General features: G+C 45.4%; 1 protein-coding gene across 2 annotated transcripts in view; it reads right to left on the bottom strand.

Annotated features, from left to right (window-relative positions):
* SUSD6 (sushi domain containing 6) overlaps nucleotides 1-19,313 on the bottom strand; it is a 93,429-nt gene that overhangs the window by 38,926 nt on the left and 35,190 nt on the right. Inside the window, exons 1-2 of one of the 2 annotated variants that reach the window (XM_046647438.1) lie at nucleotides 10,624-10,748; nucleotides 10,153-10,357 (exon numbers count right to left, since the gene is read on the bottom strand). In XM_046647438.1, the coding sequence (XP_046503394.1) occupies nucleotides 10,153-10,273 (121 nt within the window). In that variant the 5' untranslated portion in view covers nucleotides 10,274-10,357; nucleotides 10,624-10,748. Of the gene's footprint in view, nucleotides 1-10,152; nucleotides 10,358-10,623; nucleotides 10,749-19,313 lie in introns of those variants that run through there. The other variant, XM_046647437.1, reaches the window with a different exon arrangement.

The following is a 19,313-nucleotide window of genomic DNA, read 5'->3' as shown; positions in this document are numbered from 1 at the left end:
CTTACACCCCACTAGGTGCTTCCCCCAAACTGTGCTTTTGGTGACGTTCAGCCCAAATCTCTAAACTCACAGGCTAAGGCTAGACTCTATTTATTTTCTTTTTTGAAACTCTAGCTTCCAAATATACTCCACCAAAGTAGAGGAGACCACTCAATCATCCACAACGGTGAGAGGCAAATCAGTGTCAGGGATCGAGTGTACTGGATTTCCAAGGTTTCAACACAAGTGACATGGCAAGTTTCAAAGGGAGGGTCAAGGCAATCAAAGCAGACACTCTATTCTCTTCCTCTCCTCCCTCCAGACTGCCCCCAACATGCTGACTGTACTTGCCACTGGTAAGGTACATTAATAACAACACTGATGATAACACCAAAACCCTATATGGTAAGTATGTTATAATCCCAATTTCACACATATGAAAATTGAGGGACATCAACTTTGAGAAACTTGCTCAAAATTACACAACATGTTCGTGGCAGAACTAGGATTCAAACCAGCCTACCTGGCCCAAGAGGCTGCATTCTTAACCTTACCATGCCAACCTGTCCCTACTTGCTAGCTCCTATTTGCCTTCAGTTGTAGATGTCTCTCCCTTAGAGAAGCCTTCCTTGCCCATCCCAGTTTGAGTCAGGAGCCCCTCCTCTGTGTATTCCACTGTAGTGCAATGACTCCCTGATAGTAGCACATATCATACAGAATTGTAGCTGGCACATTCTTGGCACTCAGCTCAGCAAGTAATTGTGAATGAATCAGAGTGCTGAACCATCAGCTCCTCCTGGCGTAGAATACTGATCCTGGCTGCAGCTGACTTCCTCTTACAGGACCAAACTTCATGTGATAACTCCCATCAAGATCCAGGACCTGGCCCCAGAAAGCCCTCCATGGCATTACACATCTCCTGCTGTCCTCCCTGCCCATCTTATGTCAACACATACTTGCTAAATCAGTTACTGATGCTTATGAAAATACTAAACCAAATCTGTCCCACAGCAACCCTGGCAACCCTCGGTGGTCAGGGGTTGGAGCAATTCTACAGGGTTTGTGTATCATGACCTGCAGGACAAAGGGTTCACGTTCCCCAGAGCCGCAATTCCCAGAAAGCTTAACAAGTTGTCCAATCCCTCCAAATCAAAGATAGTCAAGATTGTAGGAAATGGAATCCTGTTCACAGGAAAACCCCTCTGACATCCTCTCAAGAGAAAGGACTGAAACTAGGAGCGCTTGCTAATTCCATTCAAGAAATACACACAAAGCCTACTCTCCTTCCTTCAGACTCTAATAATTCTAGTGGTAAGGGGATGGGGGGTGTCTCACAGAGGAGGTGACTTTGAACTGGATCTTGAAGGATAAAGAGAAGTATGGGAGGGAGAGAAGCAGCAGGATTCCAGCCACAGGAATCTAGCCACTGGAAGAACAGAGTGAGAATAGGCTCGAAGGTGCTAATGTTCATGGAAAGGGGAAAAAGGAGTCCCTTTAGTCATGACTTGAGGGACACAGGTAAGGGAGCTGTGGGTGAGGAAGGGAAGCCAAACCCATCCAAGCTGCCCTTGCCCAGTCCCTCTCTAATGGCAGGATATGTTTTAGAGCCAGCATGGTTTTCACATGCATTCCTCCACGTGACCCTCACTCCCCACAGGTAAAGAAAACCTACCTTTCCACCCTCCTCATCACCTAGGGGGACTCACATTGGGTTCAAAGATCCTCCCCAAATCTAAAGGTAGCACACTCTGTGCTGAAGTCTTCTGGGCAGCCTCCTCGGTCCTACTCCTTTCCCCTCAGAGGAGCCCCACCACCTGCATCCCCTAGACAAGAAAATACTTTCATACGCTTCTCAACTCCCCAGAAACCTGAGGACAGAATATTATGGGAACCCATAAACAAGCAGGGGAGTCCCACAGGCTGCTGCTGCTCACAGGACCATGAACTTGTCCTGCTTGTCCTCACATACAGGAAGGGCTGATTCTGCACAATCCTGCCAGGAGTGACCTCCTCTCATTAGAGTACCTTCCTCAGGGTATGCCTGTTGGGTCCACCTGGGGTGACCACTGGCCAAGTTAGCAAAGAAGTAATGCATAATGAACTTTGTCCCTACCTTCAAGAGCTTATGTGCAAACACTTACAAAACCAAGAACTAAGACTTAGAGACACATGTATAGCAGAAGTCCTATAAGAGCAAAGACTGAAGGGGTCTACTGTGTGAGGGGTATAAAGCAGAGAGCCACACACCCTACTGAAGTCACCAGCTAACTTCATGGACCATTAATCAGCAATTCTGAGCAACTAAGCATGGTTATCAGAAGACTTAGTAGGGCTGCACCGGCTCAAGACACCACTGAGTGCTCTGCAATCTGGCCTGCAAAATAGAGATCAACCAGGAAGCACAAACATCCCAGGCTTCTCTCCCTTCTGCCCCCACACCTCACTGTGCAGAGACCATTGCTCAGTAAATACTGACAGGCAGCCTGTCGTGCCCACTCACTCCTCATCTTGTGTGTGACAATCCCAACGACATTCCGTTGTGCTTCCCACCATTGCCAGAGTCAAGGTCGAACTGTCAGAACTGAAGCCAGTGACAATAAACACACAGATCCTGCCCTCTCCCAAAGAGACATGTGTCTACTGCATGTGAATAACTGACGGCCAGGCCCTTTGTATTTCAGAAAGTGTTGCTTGTTACTCTGAATAACAAAGGCTACAACAGAATTATTTTATAACCCTGCTTGTACTTGGCCATAACTTCCTGAAACACATTTCTCCTCTAGGAATGAAATGCCTAAAATACTTTTGTGAATTTAAAAAGACAAAAAAGCTTTGCAAAGAAGAAATCTTAAAGAGAATCTGCTTATCTTCCCTGCACTAGGTCCAAGAATTTTGGATGATTAAACAATTATACTTTAAAAGATTGAGATACTGGCAAATCTAACAAGTCAAAGTTGTTGAACAAGGGAAAAATCTCCATCTCTGGGGAAGCGAATGAATCTAGCTAGGAAAAGGCTCTTACAAGAAGCAATGTTGTCAAGCAGTATAGCTCAGAAAAGTAGGAGGCAAAAGGAACACCACACAGAAAGAAGATACAGAGTTTTTATTCTTTGAGTCTAATATATTCTCCCGGATGTGTTTAGGAATCTTCCAAAATGTAATCCTTCAATCACTTCACAGTGCTGATGAAATGAAATCTATCTTTAAAAGAACAGATCCTTGGCATTCTCAAATTTGAAAGGTTTCAAAAATGACTCCAAAAGTACCTAACAAATAGCAGCAGCTTTGAGGAACTCTGCCTCTGAAATGCCAACAAGACAGCCTCACTGAAAGGAATGGCTTACTGTGTGGTTACCTAGCTGATCCCCAGGCAGCAATGTCGCAAAGGGGCATTACTGCTCTCTTCTACTTGTCTTCATTCATGGGATGCCAACATGTGGTACTTGAGAATTAGGGACATATGAATTATGTATCTAATTCTACTAAGTACTGAACTGAATCAAAGAGAATCCAACAGATACAGAAGAAACAAGGAGCACCTTCCACCCCTGAGTCTGTCTGAACTAATTAGGTGTGGCATCTCAAGTGTAGGCTGTATCAGTTGGTGCTGGAATCTGATCTTCCAACCTGGGAATTCCTTCTTTGTATGCTAGGCCATGTCCTAAGTGCTTTCCATATACTATCTTATTTAATCCTTGCAACGATTTTAGAAGGCACTGCTATCATCCCCACTCTAGGGAAACATTGACAGTGAGGTCGGGAAAGTTCCCCAAGGTGTAGGTAGCTAGAGGTGGGGGCAGTATTCAAATCCAGGCAATCTGAATTTCTAGTCCACGCTTTTAATCAGAATACATGCTTCTCTAAAAAAAAACAAGGGGCAGAGTTGGAGCATAACAATAGCTACATATTATACCGAGCTGTCCCAGTGACCTCAGTGGCTCCTTGAGAGTCACAGGTGGTATTTGCTATTTTAAGGTGTTTATGAGTTGAATCCTATCCCACCAGACAAAAGACAACTATGTGAAGAAATCCTAGGAACAATCCTTTTTTTTTTTTTTTAAAGATTTTATTTTTTCCTTTTTCTCCCCAAAGCCCCCCGGTACATAGTTGTGTATTCTTCGTTGTGGGTTCTTCTAGTTGTGGCATGTGGGATGCTGCCTCAGCGTGGTCTGACGAGCAGTGCCATGTCCACGCCCAGGATTCGAACCAACGAAACACTGGGCCGCCTGCAGCGGAGCGCGCGAACTTAACCACTCAGCCACGGGGCCAGCCCATGAACAATCCTTTTTTTAATAGTTATAATCTCACCCTCATCTTCCAGTGAACTTAGATTGCATGCTTTAGGTTGGCCTAAGGTGAGGTAGATGAGAGGGCTGGGAGAAGTCAGCAGCCAGCACCCCTCATTCATACTGCAGCACGAAGAGGTTGTCTCTAAACATTGCTGTCCCTCTGGGCCCCAAGGCTAAACATGAGTTGAGCCAAGGTCACTCCTGATGTGGCCACAGTCCAAGCAGCCAGCCATACCAGCATCAGCGACCTGGAATGGGAGGCCTGCTCACGCCCTCTGCAGACTCACACTCGAGTGATGCGGAGGAAAGGAATCTCCCAGTGGGTAAGAGGTGGTGAAAAGAGTTCACCTGCAAACCTACCTAGAATAATTAAAGACTCTGAGTGCTAACTCTAGTTTCGTTTTTTTTCCAAGGAAGATTAACCCTGAGCTCACTGCTGCCAATCCTCCTCTTTTTGCTGAGGAAGACTGGCCCTGAGCTAACATCCATGCCCATCTTCTCTACTTTATATGTGGTATGCCTACCACAGCATGGCTTGCTAAGCAGTGCCACGTCTGCCCCCGGGATGTGAACCGGCGAACCCCGGGCCGCCAAGAAGCGGAACGTGTGAACTTAACCACTGTGCCACCGGGCCGGCCCCTAGTTTTTTTTTATTAGCATCCTGTGACCCCCTTTTGCAGAAAGAGTTGGGCAGGTACGACGGATAAGCTCCAAGCTTGCCAGTTAGGTCAGGGTAGTGGGGTACCTTTGCTTGGCAGGTGGAATCTGTGTTTAATGAGGGCTTTAACCCAACTGAGACCCACTTAGGGGTTCATTCTGGTGGACTCCTTTTTCCTTTTGTTCGAAAGTTACAGTGTAAGGCTTGTACCAAGTGTTTGCAATGTTGTAAACATGGCACAACAATTAGCCTCTTGCAGAGGGTAATTTTTCAATGTCTTTCATGACGCCAGGGTCAAACAAGCTCTGTACAACCCATCCAGCCTCCTACTACAATCCTCAAGTCTTTTTATAGTCACAGGTAATTATCCCATGGTGAGATTACATCACTTCATCAGGAGGGTTTGCAGCTGACAGGAAGATGCTCTGCGGATGTTTTGGGAACTACATCCTCATTTAGCGAACAGTTTGCTGTGGTCCCTATTGTTCTTTTCCAAGAATAGAACTGCCTTGGCAAAGCTTGTGCCTAAACTGGGAACTAAAGAGCCAAGGGCCATTGTAGATGAGAACAGAAACAACCACAGAGGGAAAAATGGTAACCCAGAGATGACTCCTGCATCCTTTATCTAGAGGAGAAAACAGACAGTATCTTTCTTCCTCTGTCAAAATAATCCTCTGAAGGTTGATCTGAGTGCTCCAATAGGGCAACATGAGAAATGGGTCTCAGAGAAGCCTGCCACTCAGCACAGGTAGTGCGGTTCTCAGCAGACCATGGGCAGCAGAGTCAGACAGACTGGGCATAAACACCAGCCAGCTTCACCACCTAGAACTGTCTGTCTCTGAGCAAGTTACCTAACCACTCTCTGCCTCAGTTTCTCATTTGTAAAATGGTTACATGACAACCTAGCTCATAGGTGTTCTGAGAGCTTTAAATGGGATGATAACAGAGCTTGACACATAAAGATGCTCTACACACATCAGTTTCCTACCTCTCAGCTCAGCGTACATTATCTCTGACTCCAGGTCCCATCAGAGATGGTGAGCCAAGGCCACCTGCCAACATCTCTCTGTCATAGCGATGTTAAGGGCCAAAGCCACGTCATCCCCAGAGAGCCTGGTTCTCAACATTTTCCATCTTCAATGAACACTAACTGCCTGGCTTTCTCACTCCACTGTGTAGAAACGCAGACGGCAGCTTTCCTTGCTATTTTAAAATTGCTCTAGGTACATGTGTCATGTTTTAACATGGCCTAAACTGTCATGGCAACATTTTAAGGGGAAAAAAATCGAAAACAGGTAATATCCTGAGATTTTTCAGTAAATATGCTCAGGAAAGGGGAGAATGAAAATCAAAAGCTTTTTATGTGAGTCAGCGAGCCAGCTGGGTTGAGACCATCAAACAACGCAAACATGGAGGGCAAAGAGGATTCCTGAAGTAATGGATCCTTCCTCAACTGGTCAAGTTTGACACCTCCTCCCAGTTCCTTATCTCCAAGCCTTCAGTTTTGTTTTTTAAAGAAGGCAAAAGATATCCTCTGCATAAAGTCCCCTGCCCAGCATGATTCAACAGTAGTTCACATACCAACTCTGTTGCTGTTATTACTTGGGAACCACACTCTATGTTTTATATGCCAAGTACCTTCCAATCATTTTTATTAGTCTAAACACTACCAGCCTAACATCCTTAAGGATCTTGTTTCTGTTTTATAGGAGACACGAAGAGGTCAAGTGATTTCCCTAAGGTCATACTGCAAGTTTCTTAAGATCACAGGCAGAGCGAAGAAGCTGTGAGTGTGGGACAGTGAGGATCCTAATTCCTCTCTAGCACAAGAAGAAAGCCAAGTTGGATAGTATGCACATAGATCTTATTTTCAATTCTGGTCTTCTCCTGGATGGTGTGACCGAGTGTAGAGAATAAGAAACACTTCCTTTCGCCACTCCTAAAAAGGAAAATTTCACTAATTCTCCCCATCTCTGCTAAAGGAATAAGCAAGGGGGAAGCTGGACCCAACGCCTCTCTAACACCTGCTCTAACTCCAAATCCCAAGTTGTATATAAGAGAAACCAGGATGGAAAACTGAACCGTGAATATGACATAACTTCACCCCAGAATTCTTAAATACCTCTTCATAGATGATTCTTTCCTTCTAAACCTGAGCGATTATGGCCAAGGCTAGCGGTGACTGTGGTGTTCACCACCAGAGACTATGCAGACAAACTGCGCCCCAGAGGATGCCCACTTACCTATGTCCAGTAGGATTCTCACAGTCACGAATGTGCATGTACAAACAAGCGTATTCAGGGTCTACTAGGGCCCACTGGGTAACAAGGCTTTGTATTTTACAAGCATCTCATTTTAAAATGCCTCTGGAATGGGTGTTCAGGGGCAGCTACAGGAGCAGGTACGAAATGTAGGAAGAGGAAGAGGGGACCTTTCCTGAAGTGAATTGCCTTTCTTCAACTTCAGAGTATCTGAGAGTCTCGGTTTCTTGGCAAGCTTGCTTGGCATGCTGCTCACAGCAGGCACAACCATACAGGTGTGCTCTGGGTTTCAGGCCAAGGAGTGGGCGCCTCCTTCCCCCAGAAGCCACTCCAGAGAGAGGGAAAAACATTGGCAGCAACTTAGTGCGCTGGATCTAAGTAACTGTGAAAGCCCTTCCCCTGCCTGTACGCTGCTCTGTGCCAGTACACATGTTTTATGGCGAGAAGAAAAGACTTAGCGGGTGGGGATGGCAGGGGAGAGAGGATTCTTTGCAGATGGGGGAGGGAAAGAAAACACCAGAGCCAACTTTCCCATCCTGGTCTGAGCCCACACTACAGACATACATTTTTCCACGTTGGAGAATAATAATCCCTTTATCCAGCCCATCTGGAACCATCAGTCTCTGATAATTGATTTCAGACCTTAGATGGAAAGTTGGGAAGGTGTGGGTAGTTGGAGACTGGGGTGGGGAATGGGAGGAGGCAAGAGTGATGCCCATAAAAAGGAGGGTGGGAGTAGAGGAAATGAAGCTAAAGAGGCTAAAGAGTTCAGACCCCGGAGGTAGACACTTTGCCCCGATACTGCCATGTAACATGCCGTACCAACAGCTGCCCGAGCAGAGCCTTGGAAGAGGCCAGTTGTGGCAGCATGCCAGGTTCTGGTCCTAGTGCTATCATGAGCTGGTCCTAAGACCTTGGGCAAGTTCACAACCTCTAAAGTACATCCTATGTCTGACCAGTCCTTCCTTTATTCCTGCTTGGACAGTCATTCCATTCCTCCGTGTACTTACTGTTTGTTCTGGGCTGGAGGTAGGATGGCAAACCTTTTCTATAAAGGGACATTTTAAAGTCAAAATATTTTAGGCTTTGGGGGCCAACAGTCTATGTCATAACTACTCAACTGTGCCACTGTAGCACAAAAGCAGCCACGGACAATATATACATGAATGAACATCACTAAGTTCCAATATGACTTCATTTATGGACACTAAAATGTGAGTTTGACATAATTTTTACATATCATGAAATATTACTCTTTTGTTTTCTCCAACCATCCAAAAATATAAAAACCATTCTCAGCTCACAGTCCATACAAAAGGAGGTAGGATTTAGCCTGTGGACCATAGTTTGCCAACTTCTACTCTAGAGATAAAGTATTGAACAAAACGGGATCTCTGTATTTTATGGTTCTGTGACTACCACTTCTAGAGGCTTCCTCTAGCTTTGGAGTGGCCCTACAAATGTAGGCCCTGCTTCATTTTGTTGCATATTGGTGTAGTCCAGCCTTCTTTTCCTTTGAAACCTCCTAAAACCATGATGCCCACCATTAGTGGCCCCCTTGGCTAGGCCAGGGGCTCCTCACAGCCAAGGAGGTCTCCGGCTTATGGGAAAAGTTTGAGTTAAGTGTCAGAATGGGGTGAAGAAGAAGAAATTTGTATGTGGGTGGTGGGGAAGGCTATGATGGAACAAAAAATCAGTAATTGTTTTTCCCAACAATTTAGAAGAAAAAAATAAGATTACATGAGATTGTACCATTATCTGTATATGTTAGGTAAGCAGGTGGTGGGAGTTGATAGAAAAGGAATGAAAGAGACAGCACTAAGCTATGGGGACTCCACAAGCCACACTATACCACACCACCCCCGTCCAAGTCCGCTCCCAGAATCTAGCTGAGATGCCTCTCCAGGGAACACTGTCCAAAGAAAACTGCCATACACCTGTACCTACTGACGTCTGGTAGAAGCACCATTCTTGGTGAGCTCAATCATAAGTGACTGAGGCCCCTATCAGTGCTCACAGATACAGAGACACAGTCAGTAGCATCACCCAGAGGCCTACAGTAAACCCCTAAATACGCCCTTTCTAACAATACCAGGTCTAGAACCACATGAAGAGAACTCAATGCTTCTCCAGAGCATTGTTGAAGGCAACAAGGACTGTACAAACTCAAAAAGGCTCACTGCTACATTCTAGCCCCGGCTCATCAGCTTACCATCTTCAACCAGAAAGCCCTTAGAATCATGAAAGTATAGACTGAGGGAGCCAGATGTGACCTCAAATGTTATCCAGGTCAACCCTGGACATTTGACAGATAGAAAAACTAAGCCACAGAATGGTAAGTGGCTCATCCAACATCACAAAGTTCATAGTATCAGTGACCAGATCCTGTTTTCGCTAAATTGCAATACCTCAACTCTGAACTCATTCTAAGAAAAAGCATAGAAAGACAAGAAACAAACAATAGAGAGCTAAACAACAATACTTAAGTGCTTATCGTGTTATCTCGGTCTTCACAACTACCCTGTGAGGGACGTACCGTTATTATCCCATTCTATAGCTGAGGAAACTGAGGCTGACAGAAATAGAGACTTGTGCAGGGTCACAGAGCCAGCAAGTGGTAGGACTGGGCTCTAAACACAGACAGTTTGATTCCACCGCCTGCACCCTTACCACACATCATGCTCTGAATCCTGCACTCTTGCCTGATGACTACTGCTGAGAGGAGAGGGGGTGATAATGTTATCACCAGCAGGTTCCTACACACCCCTCCTCTGGCTGGCTCATTAGGCCCCTTGGTGCCATGCCCCCAGGACTGGCTCCCTGCTATACCACAGCACAAAAGCCCCCTCCCTCTGCTCTCACTGAGACTGCCCGCAAGATGGAGAGTCCCCTATCCCAGCCTTTGGGATAAACAACGGTATTGAGTCTTGTCCCTCCCACACACAGAAGGCAGGCTGCAACTTACCTGAGGCAAGTCCGTCTCCAAGGAGGGTGCTAAGGATCACCAGCGGAAGGAACACTCCATGTCCCACGGAGGCCACGGCAAACGCTGAGGTGCTCTTTGGTGCTATCCTGCCATGGCACATCTTTTATCCGTCCAAGTTATTTTAAAAAGAAAAAATTTAAAAGCCAGAAGTAAGAATTCTCAAGTCAGCCAGGGGTAGACTCACCTATAAAAAACAAGAAAAAGAATGTAAGTAAAGTGAAAACTTTAGCCATAAGTTAGTTACACAATTAGGTGAGGAAGGCATAATCACACACAAAGTTGAAAGAATTTTAGCAACTGAATTTCTGCTGCCAGGAGAAGATACAAGCTCAGAAGTGGCTTTTCAACTTCTCCCTGGGGAAACGCCAAGGCATGCAGCAAGCTGGCATCAGCATCAGCATTGGGGAGCCAGACCCTTGCGATAGGAGAAGGAGACAAGCTCTGGCTCACCCGGAGATCTGTCAGGCACAGCAGGACTTTCAGAAACTGCCCTGGGTCTGCCCACTGCCTGCCTCGGTGGCTCCAGCAGAGAGGAGGAGAGAGGGAGCTGCTGACACAGAGCTGCTACACCCTGAGTCTAGCTTTGCATTTGCCACTTGGACGTAGAGCAAGTTCAACTAATCAAAAGGAAAAAAAAAACAAACAGAGAACACGTGTCTTTAAGGGAGAAATACACCACCTAGGGAAGGAATGCAGCAGCAAGAGCCAAGGGCCCTGGCTTGGCCTGCTCAACCACCAGAGGCTGGAGGAGCCCCTGAGGATCTGACTCTGACATGACTGCCACGAATCTCAAAAATGGGCTAAGTAATCAAGGCGAACCTGACAAACCTGTGACCCTAGAGGCCAGACTTGTTAGCTGTACCTGACAATGACTGGGGAGAGAACAGGTTGGAATTGTTAATTAGCCCCACCGCTGACTCTAGACAAAGACTTCAAAAGTAGGAACCAATATCTTAAAAAAAAAAAATATCAGGAGGGGGCTGGCCCCGTGGCCAGTGGTTAAGTTCACGCGCTCCGCTGCAGGCGGCCCAGTGTTTCGTTGGTTCGAATCCTGGGCGCGGACATGGCACTGCTCGTCAGACCACGCTGAGGCAGCGTCCCACATGCCACAACTAGAGGAACCCACAACGAAGAATATACAACTATGTACCAGGGGGCATTGGGGAGAAAAAGGAAAAAAATAAAATCTTTAAAAAAAAAAAAAAAATCAGGAGTCAAGATTTTTAAGGATTTTTTTCTACATGCCTTCAGGGAAGCAGCTGAGTTGATGATACATTATGCTATGGGTCTATTATATTTTAGTTAACTCATTTGATTTCATTTATCATAGTTTATAACAGGTATTCCAAATAATAAGATTACACTTCCTTTTTTCTTTTTGTTTTTTTTGAGGAAGATTAGCCCTGAGCTAACATCCGCCACCAATCCTCCTCTTTTTTGCTGAGGAAGACTGGTCCTAAGCTAACATCTGTGCCCATCTTCCTCTACTTTATACATGGGATGCCTGCCACAGCAGGGCTTGACATGCGGTTCGTAGGTCCGTGCCTGGGATCCGAACCTGCAAACCCCGGGCCACCGAAACGGAACGTGTGAACTTAACCGCTGCACCACCAGGCCAGCCCCTTCCTTTTTTATTTTAATTCCACACGTACCTCCTTCTCCATTAATAAGGCTTTATGTAAATAGATAGGGGGGCCTGCCATCTACAAATCTAATGAAGGATGCCCCTGAGACTATGTCAGGGATATTAACCAGATCTGCCTTTAATCCAAGCCTGAAGCCTTGACTCAGGCCTACGCCCCTCTTCTAAAAAGAGTTACTGCAAACAGCAACATGAGTTGTCTCAGTCCAAAGGAAAAGCAGCTATGAGGGTCTTGAATGAGCATGAGCCAGGGGTTCAAGAATAGAGCCAGCCACTGGGTCCTCAGCCACTACCCCTAAAGAGTTGTGATGGTAGCAGTCTTCCGTCCCCAGCTTTCACCCAGGCTCCAAGTTGAGCCTTTAAAGCTGTGGAACAGAGACAGTTCATGGAGAGGTCTAGGGGTGAATGATCCAAGACAGTACACAAAATTGCATGTGAGTAAATATATGGAATATGTATACATTTATGTGGCTAAGAACAGTAAAGTCAGAATGCCAGGATTTAAATTTGTTTCCTCTATTATGACCTTGTGGCCAAATTACTCTCTTAGTCTCAGTTGTCCCCTCTGTAAAATGGGACAGTAACCATACTGTCTTCCAAGGGTTAATGTAAGAATTAGGATCATCTGACAAAGTGCTTGGCACAGTGCCTGGCACTTTGCAAGTCCACAATAAACACTGGCTGCTGTTGCCATGGTAATTATTAATAAGACCTGATCTGTGGGGACCTTGGATGTCACGAGCTTCACCTCCTCATTTGACAGATGCCAAAACCAAGGTCTGAAGAAGTTAAAGGATATGCCCAGGGCCACTAGCCAGTCAGCAGTGGGCCTTTTGGTGCTGCTGTTTTAGATGCAGCCACAGCAGGAAACCCTAGCAGGCAGTCATCATCGCCTCAAGGCAACAACCAGTGGATCACTGAGAATAACACCTGCGTGTGCCACATCACAGCATGTGCACAACAAATATTTCTGTAGTGAATGGATGAGGCTGACTCAGGGTGCTGCTCTGGTATTCTGTGCACGAGTGGAGGTAATCAGGAAAGACTACCCAGAGGAGGTGATGCTAAGCTGACTGCTAGTGGATGTGTCCAGTGAAAAAAGGAAAAGAAGGAGGTACCAAATACAAGTGCAGCAGAGCAACGGGAGCATAGCACTCCTGGCAGAGGCCAGAGGCAGGGGCTAGGCTGAGGAGTTTAAACTTTATCCTAAAAACCACATGGAACTTACAGCATTACAAACAGGGAGGCTGTAGGACCAAACTCATTTAAGAAGTTCACTCTGGCAGGGATTTGGGGAAGAGTGGGGGGAGCGCCAAGTGGTAAAAAATCTTTAATTTAGTTTTTTATAATTATGTGGAGCTCTCTGGAGGGCAATTTGACAGTATCTGTCCAAAACATACACATATTCTCTGACCTACCAATTCTACTTCTAGAATCTGACCTCAGAAATCACATATGTGCAATGACACACATTCACTGCATTATTTATACTGGCAAAAGATTGACAGGGGACTAAAATAAGTTGTCATACACCCATATAATAGAATATTATGCAGTGGTTTAAAAGGAACTGGGGGGCCGGCCTTGTGGTGTAGTGGTTAAGTTCGCATGCTCCACTTTGGCAGCCTGGGGTTTGCAGTCTCGGACCCCAGGCACAGACCTACACACCACTCATCAAGCCATGCTGTGGTGGCATCCTACATACAAAAAAGAAGAAGACTGGCACAGATGTTAGCTCTGGGACAACTTTCCTCAAGCAAAAAAAGAGGAAGATTGGCACAGATGTTAGCTCAGGGCCAATCTTCCCACCAAAAAAAAAAAAAACCTGGGTAGTTCAGTCTGTACTAACATGGAATGACTTCCAAAATTAGTATGTGAAGAAAACCACTTATGTGTATTTTTAAAGAACACACACATGCACACACACACCTACATGCACTGAAAATCTCTCTCTGGTATTATGCACACGAAACTGATAGCTAACGATTGCCTTCAGGGAAGGGAACTGAGTGTTTAACAGGAAAGGAAACTCATTTTTCACTGTAGGTATTCCCTTTTAGTCTCCTTGAGTGTTGTACCTCGTGCATGCATTACCTATTCAAACAGATAAAATACAAAATAAAATTAATGTAGCAAGGCCTTCCTGTAGTCTGCCTGTCTCCTCCCTCAACAAACTGACATTCAAATAAACCTGACTGCTCCCTCTGCCGGGAGCAGAGTCACTTTCAAGGCTTAGCACAAGGGTCATCTCCTGGAGGAATTCTTTTCTGACACTTCATACCATACCCACCTCCAACAGAATTAACCCCCTGCTTACCCCAAAGGACCTTTAGCACCCTGCTACAACTGCAACTCTAGCAGATTATTACATCTTTTGGTTTATCTGTCTCACGTCACTAGGCTCAAAGTTCCTTGAAGGCAAGGACTGTCGATTACTCAACTTGGAATCTTCAACAGCCGGCACAAGGCCTGGTAACTGACAGGCAGGCAGCAAATGTTTACCAAACTCGCAAATACTGCAGGGAGGAACCCGTGTGGAATTGGGAAGATGTAGACATATGAGCTCCTGTTTTGTTTTGTTTTGTTTTGTTGTGAAGACTCCTAGCTCCTCCCTTATTGCTTAAGCAGCTACCTGAGCCAAGGACCAATTCCACCAGCTCACTTGAACAAGTGCAGAACAGACAGGGTGATGGAAATGGCAGCTTTGCAAAGAAAAGAGATAACATGAACGGAGGGTAGTCATGCAAGACTGAGCCAAGAGTTAGTGCTTCAGAAAGAACACAGAGAAAAGCGAATCCCCACAACCCCAGAGTATCGCCCAGAACAGAAGAACCCAGGTACTGTGGAGAACGAGCGATACTATACATTGGATCATTTTAAGAAAGGATCTGTTTTGAACACAGAATTTAAAAAACAAAATAAAACCTGTCCTTGAATTGTGGCTTTAGACCAAGTGAAAAGAAAAACACTTCAGAACAAATGAACTAGGTATTCATCACCCCTAGAAAAACACACAGGTAAAAACTTAAAAAAAAAAAAAAAGGAATCATTTCCCTTCAGCATTCCTTTGGTATGTTAGTGACCACTTCCCCCAATTAAAAAAAATTATGATTAAGTAGAGATAGAAAGTAGAAATGTGACTGTCATGGGCTGGGGGAACAAGGGATGGGGAGTTAGTGTTTAATGGATATGGAGGGTCAGTTCTGTGAGATGAAAAGAGTTATGGAGACAGATGGTGGTGATGGTTGCACGACATTATGAATGTACTGAACATCACTGAACTATACACTTAAAATGGCCAATTTTACTTTACAATAAAAAGTAAATTGGAAAAAACTATCATTAAAGAGAAACCTGGAGGTAAGCCTCATTTTCAAAGCTAGCACTCACCCATCCTCACAAGGCATGTAACATTTAAACTTAAAGGTAAGAAAAGAGGAGGAGGCCCGGGGCTATGAGTTAGTCCCAAACTCCACCAACTAGCTGGCCAGTCATGAAGCTCTCTGGCTTCCATTTTCACATCTAAAAAACGGTCCGAAGGCCTCTCTCAGCCACAGAACTCTCCAGAGTGTCCAAACTCCTCTTTGTAAAACCCACCTCTTCCTCCAGCAGCCAATTTTCCCTCCAAAACATAGAGTGAGGAGGAGCCATGGAAAATTTGCATTCACTCTTCTGATTTTTTTCTTGGTACTATGCTGCTGCCCCAATGGCACGCGGTAAAGGGAGACCCCATGAGCCAGCACTGTCAGTCCCTCAAGGTCTGGGTCTGTCCTTTCCCACTTCTGTGAACCCAAAACATCAAAAGCTGGGTGACTGTGCTCTGCTGAATGTGGTGTTATGAACACTCATTTCCCGTCCAGAATGATCCTCCAAGAGGAAGAACATTGCCCTGAAACCATGGCTCTGACTTGAGGAAGCCACTTACCTCATCTCTGTCTTTGTTTCCTCATCTGTAAAATAAGGCTGTTGCTTGCTTTGAATATCTCACTAGTCTCTAGTGAGGCTCAGAAGGGACAAAATACAAGGTCAGATCTTAATGCCTCCCACTCTTCTCCCCAAAATGATGAAATGAAGTTACTTCTAGATGTCTTCAGTCTACTCTCCATCCCCCACTCCGTGGATAGATGGTTTCTTCCAATCTTGCTAACCTTTCTTTCCCTTTCTTCCCTTATCTTCTGTGCCACTAAAATGAGAGTGCTTCAATAGGCACAAATTCTTCTATTGGACTTTGAGATCCTTTTCTATTTTTTTTTTGAGGAAGATAAGCCCTGAGCTCACTGCTTCCAATCCTCTTTTTGCTGAGGAAGACTGGCCCTGAGCTAACATCCGTGCCCATCTTCCTCTACTTTATATGTGGGACGCCTACCACAGCATGGCTTGCCAAGCGGTGCCATGTCCGCACCCAGGATCCAAACCGGCGAACCCCAGGCTGCCAAAGTGGAACGTGCGCACTTAACCACTGCGCCACAGGGTTGGCCTGTGGACTTTGAGATCCTTGAGAGTCAGAATGTTACCATATCCATTTCCTTTTAATCTCCAGCTCCAAAGCCCCAAAGACACAAACATCAAACTCTTGTTAAAACGCACCTCCGGCAAATCATGAAAATAACCTTCAGCTTTTTTCATAAGCCACCTAAGCCAGGGTAGGATAGATGGCAGAAAATGTTTTTAATTGCTTTGATATTGCTTGTATCCTTGTCTTCTTCCCGTAGAAGTGCTCACCACATCCTCTTGTTATCACACTTTCCCTCTACCCTATTCCTCAGGCTTCAGACAGCAGGAATGCTAGCAGACACACTACCACCCCATCCCTAAGCCTTCTCTTTAACAGTCTCCAACACCTCTCTTCTGGAGCCTAACAGTGGATGACTGCAGCATGGACCTGAATGCAGGAGACAGCCCTAAGTCCCAGCTCCACCAACCAGCAGTGGTTTGGCCTCAGGCAAGTCAATCATTCTTCCTGGTCCTCAAGGGGTGAGCCTGGATGATCCCCAAATGCCCTTTCAGTTCTAAGGAATCTGGAAGGTATTCTAGGGAATGGGAGGGGCCCACAAGTATTTCCTCTGAAAACCTAAGTCAACAAAAGTCTGACTGGAAGGAAGAAATGTTAAATCCATCCTCACTGTTCTGCATGAGCAGTCCTCTCCCCCGACATCTCCTAAGACCTATCCTAGCATCTATCTTCCTCTGCACTGCAGCAAACTCAGGAGACTCCACTTTCCCATTTAGAGCTTAATGAATCCGTCAGCACATTTGTATAGGCATCCGTACACAGCGTTCCTAAAATGCTTTCCAAAAATAACAAATGTCTAGCAAAAAAACCCAGCCTCTGCATACACAAGGAATCACTACAGAGCTGTAGGGGGCCCAGACAGAAAGAAAAGATGCAAGAGAGGACAAAAGAGAACAAAGCAAGACAGACACAGACAGGACAGAAAAACAGAAGAGCGCCTACAGGCAACAACTTGGCTTAGAGTGTAAATTTCTGACCCTGAAGGCAGGCCACCACTTCTCTCCAGCTTCAGCAATGACTGAAGGGCTGAACCAGGACAAATAGCTTCTCCCTATGCCTCTGTTTCCTCACCAGTAAAATGAAACAGTTCAACTAAAACTCTCTCAGGGAGGCTGGGATCGTGGAAAGATTCTGGTAGACGGGGTCAGAATCTCTGGTCTGCTTGGATATTAGTTAGGCGGTCTAGAGCAAGTTATTTTCAGTTCCCATCTATAAACTGGATAGACAATATTGCCAACTGGAGTGCTGTGAGATGGAAATGAGATAAATGTGAAGGATGCATGACAGTGTCTGAACAGTAGACACTCAAATCAGCATTGGCTACGGCCCCTTCCTGCTCTAACAGGCCGTGACTGAGCAACCCCTAGACTCCAAAAGGCACCAATCAGCTGGGCTGGAAACAGATGCTCTGAGACGAGGCTCAAAACACAAAGTTCACCTAGATGAAAGAACAGCCAACAGGTTAAACAAGTGAAACTCTAAGGTTATCTCCTAGGAAGTTCTAAAAATATTTTTTAAGGAACTTAGCATTCTCTCTCGCAAAATTAAATAATTATGTATGTGACTATACTAAAATAATACTGTGTCTAGAGGGACCTAGGAGGTTTTCTAGCCTGAATATGTTGTAGGGAAGGATAAGGACATGGAGCTTACCTGTGTTATATACATTTTCACTGTTAGTGCCATCAAGTCAATCCAACTCCCAGTGACCCTATGGACAGCAGAGCGGAACCCTGCCCGGTCTTTCTGCACCATCCTCTCACCTTCCAGTGCTGTATCAGACAATGCTCCGCTGCTATTCATAGGGTTTTCATGGCTAATTTTTTTCAGGAGTGGGCAGCCAGGTGCTTCTTCCTAGTCTGTGTTAGTCTGGAAGCTCCACTGAAACCTGTCCACCATGGGTGACCCTGCTGGTATTTGAAATACTGGCGGCAAGCTTTCAGCATCATAGCAACATGCCACAGTATGACAACTGACAGACAGGTGGTGAAGTTCCCAGATTGGGAAACGAACCCAGACCACAGCAGTGAGAGCGCCAGATCTTAACCACGAGAGCATGAGGGCCAGCTGTGTTATATATAAACACACATACAACATACATATACATGCACACACTCATTACCACATTAAATAGGTGTCATTACCCCCATTATACAGATAAACAGAATCCAATAAATGGGTCTAGAAGTCTTTCCTTCTCCTGCCTTCCTACTGCAAAGGGCTCCCTGCTCTTTCGTTTTCCAAATACCAGGTCAAGCTTAGTTGCGCTTCCTGTGAAAAAACTCATCAAGTCAACCCACAAGCATGGGAGGCTCTTCTGAACCCAAAGGATCACTGCCTGAACCACAATTGAGACAACCAATCATATCCCTTCCCAGGACCCACTCACAGTTACTTAACTGTTGTGTGCTGCATTTACTGCAGGTAGTAAATTCCTGCAGGGACCACCAACTCTGCCTCTTTCTGTGCCCCCAGAGTGTTCAATATTTACTTGTTCACTGAAGGGGAAAAAAAGATAAACCTAAAAGACATTAATTTATGTAGGAAATACAAGATGGCAAAATAAGAGCAGAGATAAAACAAGATGGGAAAAGCCTTAAGTTTTGGCCAGGCAGCACGGCAGATGCTTGGCAGAAGCAGATGTAATTGGTTCCTAGACCTCAGAGATACATCTGTGTGTCATCACACCCCTCTGCTTGGTTCCCATCAGACCTGAGTGGAGCAGGCTTCAATATCTACTTGGCAAATAAAGTCTGGGAAGCTGATTTGCTAAATCAGCTTCTTAGGGTTCTGTGTTTGCAGTGACTATATTGCAATTCAATAAACATTTACTGGCTGTCTTCAGTGCAAGGTTTGCGTGATCACCGAGGTGAAGTGGGGCATAGTTCTCACTCTCAAGGAATTCACAATGTACGTGAGAGGAATTATATGTTTATCTATACAACACTGTGAAATTGTTACTAGTGCCCAATAAAAAGGTTTTAA

The sequence above is a fragment of the Equus quagga genome, chromosome 20, assembly GCF_021613505.1.
Source record: "Equus quagga isolate Etosha38 chromosome 20, UCLA_HA_Equagga_1.0, whole genome shotgun sequence".
NCBI lineage: Eukaryota > Metazoa > Chordata > Mammalia > Perissodactyla > Equidae > Equus > Equus quagga.
Note: the sequence above shows the minus strand (reverse complement) of the source record. Positions and strands in the feature narration are given on the sequence as shown.